This window comes from Camelina sativa, chromosome 2, assembly GCF_000633955.1.
Source record: "Camelina sativa cultivar DH55 chromosome 2, Cs, whole genome shotgun sequence".
NCBI lineage: Eukaryota > Viridiplantae > Streptophyta > Magnoliopsida > Brassicales > Brassicaceae > Camelina > Camelina sativa.
In genome coordinates, this window is record NC_025686.1 from 10,027,523 (window position 1) to 10,036,521 (window position 8,999).

The 8,999-nt window shown below is 39.7% G+C and overlaps 3 protein-coding genes across 3 annotated transcripts in view; all 3 read left to right on the top strand.

The window, feature by feature from the left end:
* On the top strand, nt 1,396-4,616 carry LOC104721424 (probable serine/threonine-protein kinase At1g09600). Its single transcript, XM_010439405.2, has 7 exons — nt 1,396-2,321; nt 2,438-2,722; nt 2,818-3,135; nt 3,237-3,464; nt 3,552-3,652; nt 3,752-4,127; nt 4,225-4,616. Exons 1-7 carry the CDS (start codon nt 1,821-1,823, stop codon nt 4,399-4,401), a joined length of 1,986 nt encoding a protein of 661 aa, XP_010437707.1. The 5' UTR covers nt 1,396-1,820; the 3' UTR covers nt 4,402-4,616.
* Nucleotides 5,111-7,844, top strand: LOC104721434. Its single transcript, XM_010439417.2, has 10 exons — nt 5,111-5,469; nt 5,645-5,683; nt 6,133-6,262; nt 6,350-6,491; nt 6,609-6,658; nt 6,744-6,813; nt 6,897-7,020; nt 7,119-7,235; nt 7,349-7,485; nt 7,680-7,844. Exons 1-9 carry the CDS (start codon nt 5,239-5,241, stop codon nt 7,448-7,450), a joined length of 1,005 nt encoding a protein of 334 aa, XP_010437719.1. The 5' UTR covers nt 5,111-5,238; the 3' UTR covers nt 7,451-7,485; nt 7,680-7,844.
* Nucleotides 7,936-8,999, top strand: part of LOC104721442 (glucuronoxylan 4-O-methyltransferase 2) — a 7,645-nt gene continuing 6,581 nt past the window's right edge. Inside the window, exons 1-2 of the mRNA XM_010439437.1 lie at nt 7,936-8,472; nt 8,553-8,600. Of these exons, the coding sequence (XP_010437739.1) occupies nt 8,109-8,472; nt 8,553-8,600 (412 nt within the window). The 5' untranslated portion in view covers nt 7,936-8,108. The remainder of the gene's footprint in view (nt 8,473-8,552; nt 8,601-8,999) is intronic.

Here is an 8,999-nt window from a genome sequence, read left to right on the forward strand (position 1 = left end):
ATCTGCTACGGATTTGCGAGGGAATTTGCGACGGATTTGCAACAGGTTGCTTTTAGATATTTATTTCTTGCTACGAATTTGCGAGGCAGTGTCCTTTTTGCCGACAAAACAGGTACACTCGGGGAAAACGTGCTTGCCGACATCTAGTCCCTCGTAAACTCCTCGCAAATTTGCTACGGCAGTCTTATCGCTAATTCGTCGTAAATTTGTTAGGGAATTGCGTGTCATTTGCGAGGAATTTACTTATCCTCGCAATGGTGTCTTAGTTCCGTTGCAAATTTGCGAGGGAAATATCCGTCGCTAATTTTGCGAGGAATTAACGACAACGTTTTCCGAGTAGCAAAATCATTGCAAATCCATAGCAAATTTGCGACGAGGTTTCTCCGTCGCAGATATACGTCGCAAATCGCGTGTTTTCTTGTAGTGTAGACAAAAAAATAACTTATCTAATCCTTACATTTTATGAGTTACTTAAGTAATTAACCTCCTAATTTGGGTCAATCTAGTTTTTCTCCCTATAAATTATAGCTTATATTCTCTTGAAATCTTTGTAGATGAAGCAAACGAGAGACGCGCCTAGGCGGGAAGGCCGTGCCTAATGTATACACTATACAGTATACAAAATATAAAGCATGAGCTTCAAGACCCAAAGAATTTGATGCAGGCCCGGCTTAGAGGCAGTGCAGACGGTGCAAAAGCACCATGTCTCCAGATTTTTATGATTTTTTCTTTAAGGTTTAGGGTCCTAAATTTTGAAATGTTGCAAATATAACCCTAGTTTTATGGGAAAAAAAAATTTGAGCACAAGGTCTCAAAAATAAGTGAGCCGGCACTGATTTGATGCATTATAATCTTTACTAGTTAACCACGTATACATACTTGTTTATCGAGTTGAAGTTTAAAAAAGAACAACTACCTTAATGTTAAAGAAACATAAAATTTAGTTGATATCGATATCTTTATGCAATCTCTTATCATTATGCAACATGCATTTATTTAATTTCTAATATTCTAGTCTACGACGTCGTGGTCAATGCAGAGCTTTTCATATGCTAGCTAAAATACTTTGTGGGAGACTTGAACTTAATTAGAAGAGTCTTTGGGATAATGTTCTTCTTTTCTAGATAGATATGGAAAGATAGAACAAGTGGGACCCACGATCTCCGACAGAAAACATCCTACGTGGGTCATTGTCGTAACAACAACAACACAAACTACTTCATGTCTTCTTTTTTTAACCGTTGGGATCAAATCTTCATCACTTCATGCAAATTTCTAGTCTGTTTCGTAACGAAAATACACAGATCCAAAAATAGAAAAAGAGATATATATTGTGAGTTGTTGTCTTTGTCTAGAGAATCTAGGGCTTCTCCATATTTTCCGGTGACACAAAAACCAAATCCATCTCTCTCCTCATTCCTAAAAATTTCCAAATCAGAATTAACAAACACTCTGTTCGTTATTTCTCTCTCTCTCTCATTCTCTCTCCGTATTTTCCGTTATCGACGAACAGTTTGCTGCAAGAAACCAAATTAACAACGTTTTGTTCATCTTGCAGTGGAGATAACGGAAAAAAAAAACCAAAAACATCATCAATCTCTATTGTTTCTTGATTCACAAGACTTCTTTTCTGTGATTTTTTTCTGAATTTACATACTTAAGAGACGTACAATTGCATAATTTAGGTTTGATCATCGATCATCCTCTGTGTTTTAGCTCTGATAAAACCTGAGGTTCCTGGGGATTTGGGGCTTAGGGATCATTCAGGATATATATATTTGTTCTTGATGCGGATAGGTGACGAATCAGCCTGAAGTATTATGGGATGCATTTGCTCTAAAGGAACAGCAGAAGAAGAAGTTAATGACCAATATGAGAAACCTAAAGAGAATTGGAACAAAACGTCCTCAGTTCAATTGACCGCACCTGTAACTTCCAATAAAGATGAGTTTTCACTTAAATCGGGGGACGAAAGCTCTGGTAGACGCAAAAATGAAGGGTTGGCGCATAAACCATCCGGTAGAGCCAGCGGATTGATTGTTCCTATAGATGATAGTGATGGTAAAACTGTAATTGTTGAGAGACCTACGAGGTGTCACCGGAGATGTTCAACTGCAGATATTGGGAGAGGAGGAGGAGGAGGAGGAGGAGGAGGAGGATTCAATATGTTTCAACCGGTTAGTATCTCCACAGTTGTTCCACAGAGCCCCGAGGCCGAGCTCATTGCAGCTGGATGGCCTTCTTGGTTAACCTCTGTTGCAGGTGAAGCCATCAAGGGTTGGGTTCCACGAGGTGCAGAGTCTTTTGAGAAGCTGGACAAAGTTGGTTCCTTTTCTCTCTCTGTTTCCATATAGTTACAGTTTCTTGATTGATATATGTATGTTCTGTTGTGTTGTCTCCTTGGGCTGATCATTATGTGACCACTGTCTTTTTGCAGATTGGACAAGGGACTTACAGCAGTGTGTACAGAGCCCGGGACCTTGAGACTGGTAAAATGGTAGCCATGAAGAAGGTCAGGTTCGTTAATATGGATCCGGAAAGCGTGAGATTCATGGCCAGAGAAATCCACATCTTGCGCAAACTTGACCATCCAAACGTTATGAAGCTTGAGTGTCTTGTGGCCTCAAAACTCTCTGGTAGCTTGTACCTTGTCTTTGAGTACATGGAGCATGACCTTTCAGGACTCGCTCTTAGACCCGGTGTAAAATTCACTGAATCTCAGGTACGTTCAAGGTTTTGATAATAGCAAAAAGGTAACCCTACCGAAGAATCATGGACCACGTGGAGACAAATATGATTTCTTGTTACTTCTTGCAGATCAAATGTTACATGAAACAACTGCTTAGTGGGCTTGAACACTGCCACAGCCGTGGAATCCTCCACCGCGACATTAAAGGTTCAAATCTCTTGGTAAACAATGATGGAGTTCTCAAGATTGGAGATTTAGGTCTGGCAAACTTCTATCATCCAGAACAAGATCAACCCTTAACGAGCCGTGTAGTAACCTTGTGGTACAGGGCCCCTGAGCTTTTACTGGGAGCTACAGAATATGGACCCGGGATAGATCTGTGGAGTGTTGGTTGCATTCTTACAGAACTGTTTTTAGGGAAACCTATCATGCCAGGAAGAACAGAGGTAAAATTACCTCTGTACATTTATCATACAATCAGTTCTTTGAATCCATGACCATTCAGCATAATTTATTGATTCAAGCTATCTTTGACAATGTCTCTTAGGTGGAGCAAATGCATAAGATCTTCAAGTTGTGTGGTTCACCATGCAATGATTACTGGCAAAAGACAAAGTTCCCACTTGCCACAAGTTTCAAGCCACAACAACCTTATAAGCGTGTCCTTCTAGAGACTTTCAAGAATTTACCACCTTCAGCTTTAGCTCTTGTTGACAAGCTTCTATCCTTGGAACCAGAGATGCGGGGCACAACTTCTTCGACACTAAGTAGCAAGGTAGCTTTGTATATCCTTATCTAGCAGTTCTTCATTTGCTTCCTAAATCCAAAACTCAGTTTTCTTTGTTTTTTTGTCTCTCTCTAGTTCTTCACAACAGAACCACTCCCTTGTGATGTATCAAGTTTGCCCAAGTATCCTCCAAGCAAGGAACTTGATGCAAAGGTCCGTGATGAAGAAGCAAGAAGGTGTGTGAGAAAGGATCCTTATATAAGTATTCTTGCATGAAATAACCACAAAATGATTCATGTGAATTCCTCCTAAACATACTCTCTATATAAATTCAGGAAAAAGGCTGAAACTGTGAAGGGTCGTGGACCTGAATCTGTGAGACGAGGTTCGAGAGACTTCAAGAGTACCGCTACAACACCGGAGTTCGTTGCTTCAGGGCAGGCAAAAGATACAATCACCAACCGGAGGTTCAATCCTCAGGAAGACAGTAGAACCGGCTTGAGGGGAGAGATGGGAAGAGGCGACAGAGACAAAGGATTTTCTCATACCAATTCAATGATTCATCCAAGCATAGCAGCAACATGGAGTAAAAATGATAGCTCTAGGCACAACGTTCTTGAGCTGAAGGCTACCCGATCTAGCAACGTGCCCATGGCTGGGAGATACTTGTCTCCTTCACATAAAGAGGATGTATCCTTAGAACCCACAACGGTAACAAATCACTTGGAACAGGGATTACTTCAACATATTGGCTATATTTTTCACTTTTAGATTACGAATCCTAAGATGTTTTCTCCTGTGGTTTCAGACATACGTACGAAAGAAGAACAGAATGCACTGCTCAGGTCCACTGATGCCTCCCGGTGGAAACATTGAGGACATTCTGAAAGACCATGAGAGACAAATCCAAGAAGCTGTAAGGAAATCACGACTTGAGAAATCAGCAACAAAGAAAAATAACAACAGAACAGGTACTGCAAAGTAGAGGAAGACATGGATGCAACTTTAATTTGCTAACACCAAAACAAGAAAAAGAGCATTACCTGAACTGGAAAAACGAAGATCGACCATGATAATCGGCTCTGCGATTCGATCCAGCGCTGCAATAGACAAGACTCTTACAGATATATAAGCAAAGCCAATGCCACAGCTATGCTTATGGTAGTATGATCTGTTACTATATGTAGTGTGGTCCTTGTACATGACAACTCCTGTTTTCTCTGTCTCAACACACATATTACTTGTGGTTTGTGGATGCAAACAAGTGTGCATATTTAGCAATCGTGTTTAGTTGTGCAAGTTAATATGTAGATAGAAGCTTTTGTCCATTAAAAATGCAAAGAGATGGTGCATCATTGTTGTCATAATTAATACAAAAACAAGCCAACTAAGTAAGCTATAGTATACATTTGGCCTAACAGTGACTCACCTACATGTAACTAACATCTACATATACTGAAGCTTCATCAAAATTCAAAACTGTTCCACCATAGCTTTAAACAATTGACCTATAAAAATCAGATTCTCATGACTCACATTATTGATGTGAAACAAACCAATGTGCTCTGTGACTGTGTGAGAGAGAAGATGAAAGTGGTATTTACTTGTTTGCCTTTTAAGTTCAAGGCACTTTTATTTGTATCTTATAATATCTGAGGGTAAATATGTAAATTTTAGAACCAAGGTTAACATTTTCCCCAAGCGTCATCGTCATCGTCGTCGTCGACAGTGTTGTTACCAGTGCGCCAAACTTTTGTGTCTCTGTGAATCATCGATCGTTCTCCTTTCTTCACTATCGAATTAGGGTTTTCTGCGGAATCCAATGCTAACATCGGTGGCTAACAGCACTCTCTGTTTTCCGATTGCGTCGTTTCCATCATCCACGTTTCATGCTCATCGATTCACGAAGAGAATTTCAAGAAAGGGGACATGGGTTTGTGAAAGGGGAAGACTTTATGTGAAATCAGAGGCGAAAACAGATGAAGCATCGACTACGAGCAGCAAGTCATCGAGCTTCTTGTCTTTTTTATGTCCATTGCTTAAAGTTTTCTCTGTGAGGAGTCATTCTCTCTTTTACTCACTCTAATCTGGTTCTGCTGTTATGTTGTCATCGGAAGTCTCAAGTGTGTTTTGTTTTCTAGGTTGTTGGGTGTTAGTGTTATGTCTCGAAATTGCTTACTGATGAGAGTGATAGGTTCAATCTAATATTTCTCAGCTCTTGTTTCTAGGGAGGTGATCCTTCTCAACAGCGGAATCATGCTCTGGAGGTTAGTCATGTTTTTAATTTATGGAGTTTTTTTAGTCAAATAATTATGTTTTATGTTGTTTTGCAACACTTCTGTTTTTAAGCCCGACAGCCCGTAGTCTCTCAAAACCAATGAATTAGATCTGACATTTGAGCCTGATTAATTGTTTGGTGTTGTGCAAGTGTTTAGGTTTCAGTTTACTGATACTATTTATAGCCTTTTTAGATCTAAGAACTATATTAATATATCACGCACTGTAAACCATTTCATGGTCCCTTTGACTTTAGCACAAGGGTTTGTGAGGGAGGATGTAGGTTTCTGAAATTTCTTACGGAGGGGTAAGAGAGTCCTGTTTCTCTGGTTTGTTTCAAGGAAATAAGGACTGTTTTGCTGAGATTTTTAGCATTGATTATGTCACGACAAAGCTCTGCATATTTTTTCTTCTTTCCTTATGGTTGGCATGTATACAGGTTGCAACTTCTTCATTAGCATCTGTTGCCAGACTTCCATGGGGATCTCGAGTATCATCTGGGGGCATAATAGATAACCAAGATGTTGTTTCTTCTAATCCTCCTTTGCGTTTGCAGCTTTTTGAATTTGGTATGTTCTTGTTGATGTCAAAATATAACAAAGTGCATTTATGGAGAACAAATTTTACATTTTTTGATAGTTTTTTTTGGATAATAGAGGCATGCCCCTTTTGTCGGAGGGTGCGGGAAGCCATGACTGAGCTAGACCTCTCTGTAGAAGTAAGAACTAAAACCAAAGATGGCTCATTAAGCAATAAACCAAAGTTTATCCTGGTTAGAAGATCTGGCGGAAAAGAAATGTACCTTTACCTTCTTGTTCTGTCAATTTGTTTTGTTTTGTTTTCATCATTCCATAGCATTTCTTGTTTTCCCTTCTAATGGTCTGTCGTTAAAATTCTGTGAATGAAATTTTGCAGGTTTCCATTCCTCGTCGACCCGAATACTGAAACTTTAATGTATGAGAGTGGTAAGTCGCAAGTTCCGACATTAATAGCCTATTTTCGTCTTCTTTGGATATCTTTACATTGGTTCTCATCTCTTTTCTAATGTAGGTGACATCGTGAAGTACCTATTTAAACAATATGGAAATGGAAGAGACCCTTCCACAGGACTTCTGGAAAGGTGAGCATCTTCAAAATCTGCTATTCATGTAGACTAGTTGCTCTTAACTATAAGTTTTAACTGACTTATTTAGAATTGTACAGCACCTTGTTCACTGGATGGATGCCAACACTTCTCCGAGCAGGTAGAGGCATGTCATTGTGGGACAAGGCTTCAACACATGTGCCACCTAAAATGCTCGAGCTCTTCTCTTACGAAAATAACCCGGTACTAAGCTTTTTCCTTTTCCTCTCTCGCATGCAAGACTCTTCTCGTGATTGGTGACCAAGGGTTTTGATTCCTCTTTTTTTTTTTTTCCCTCCAAGTATTCACGGTTGGTGCGTGAAGCACTGTGTGAGCTGGAGCTCCCCTATGTATTAAACAACATTGGAGAAGGGTCCACACGGATGAAATCACTTCTAAATGCTTCAGGATCAAATAAGGTCTGTTTTTTTTTTTTACCTCCCTCTGTCTATACTAGAATCTACCTACCTACACTCTTACCAATAACTTATAAGAAACGGCTGTTACTGTTGTTGTTTAATACAATTTACAGGTTCCATTCTTGGTTGATCCAAACACTGGTGTCCAATTAGGTGATTACCAAAAGATTCTGGCTTACCTCTTCAAGACTTATTCTACAGCAGCATCTGCATAAGTGTTTAGTCTGACCTATACACCATTATTCCCAAGGTACAAGCTTTTTTTTTTTTACTCTACATGTTTTAACAAATACTGAGAAAACTATTTTACATGAAAGTACATAGTCAAAATCCGAACTTTTGAATATCTGATGATCAGTAGGTGGTATCTCAAAGTCAATCAAATTAGTGGCATGTTAGATGTTTTCTAAATTAGACTTTAACTTATTACATATGACAATGCAGGATCAGGATGCATAGTTACAAAGAGGCCCTTTTCTTATTTTAAGTAACTTAAAAACTTTTGATGTATATATTATAGACTACACACCTGTATTATTGTCTTGTGTTTTGGCATCCAATTCTTGTTCTTCAAGCATCAGTATGATAACAAAAGCCTCCCTCCCACTACGTTTCACATCTTTCCAATCACATTATACAAAACATATGACTAATATTCAACAGATCCCCACCAAACTTCTGGTTCAACAGCAACCTTAGTAGCCATCATGTCATCCTCAACTTCTCCAATCATTTTCTCTTTAAGGTTACATCAATTCAATAACATAGCTCTCTATCTTTCTCTAAAATAGATATACACATTTTTCACCATCGTCAACTTATCTATCTCTCCATACTTTTAAAACCGATTATCACCCAGAGAGAAAGGAAAACATGAGGAATAAAACCCAATCTTTCATCAGCTCAAAGCTCATATTCGGTTGTTGCTCAATCTTGGTCTTGTTCATTCTCTTCTTGAAAAGAGAAAGCATCTCTTCCCCTCCAAACTCAACCATACGAGAGGAATATCACCAAAAACCTAAATGCCCATCAACCAAACAATGCACCAAACTGCCCATTTCTCTATCCGACGCGTTGGTTCATTACGTCACCACGGAGATCACACCACAACAAACGTTTGATGAAATCTCAGTCTCAAAGAGAGTCTTGGACAAGAAGTCTCCTTGTAACTTCCTTGTCTTTGGCTTAGGACACGACAGCTTGATGTGGGCATCTCTTAATCATGGTGGACGGACTTGTAAGCTTCTCATAACAACATACCTTTAAAGTTTAATCAAATCTCTGGTTTCTTTATAAAGTTATTTCTTACATTGCTAGTGTTCCTCGAGGAAGATAAAGCTTGGATCGAGACAGTGACTAAGAAAATCCCTAACTTGGAATCATACCACGTCGTATACGACACGAAAGTGAAAGATTCGAACAAGCTTATGGAGCTAGAGAGAACAGAGGGTTGCAAAGCCGTGTCTGATCCGCGAGATTCGAAATGTGCTCTGTCGCTGAAGGGGTTTCCAGCTGACGTGTATGAGACGCAATGGGATGTGATAATGGTCGATGCTCCCACGGGTTACCACGAGGAAGCTCCGGGGAGGATGAGCGCTATTTACACGGCGGGTTTGTTGGCTCGTAACCGTTATGACAGCGACGAGACTGATGTTTTCGTTCACGATGTTAACCGGCTGGTGGAGGACGAGTTCTCAGTGGCCTTCTTGTGTCGAGGGTACATGAAGGAGCAGCAAGGGAGGCTTAGGCATTTTACCATCCCTA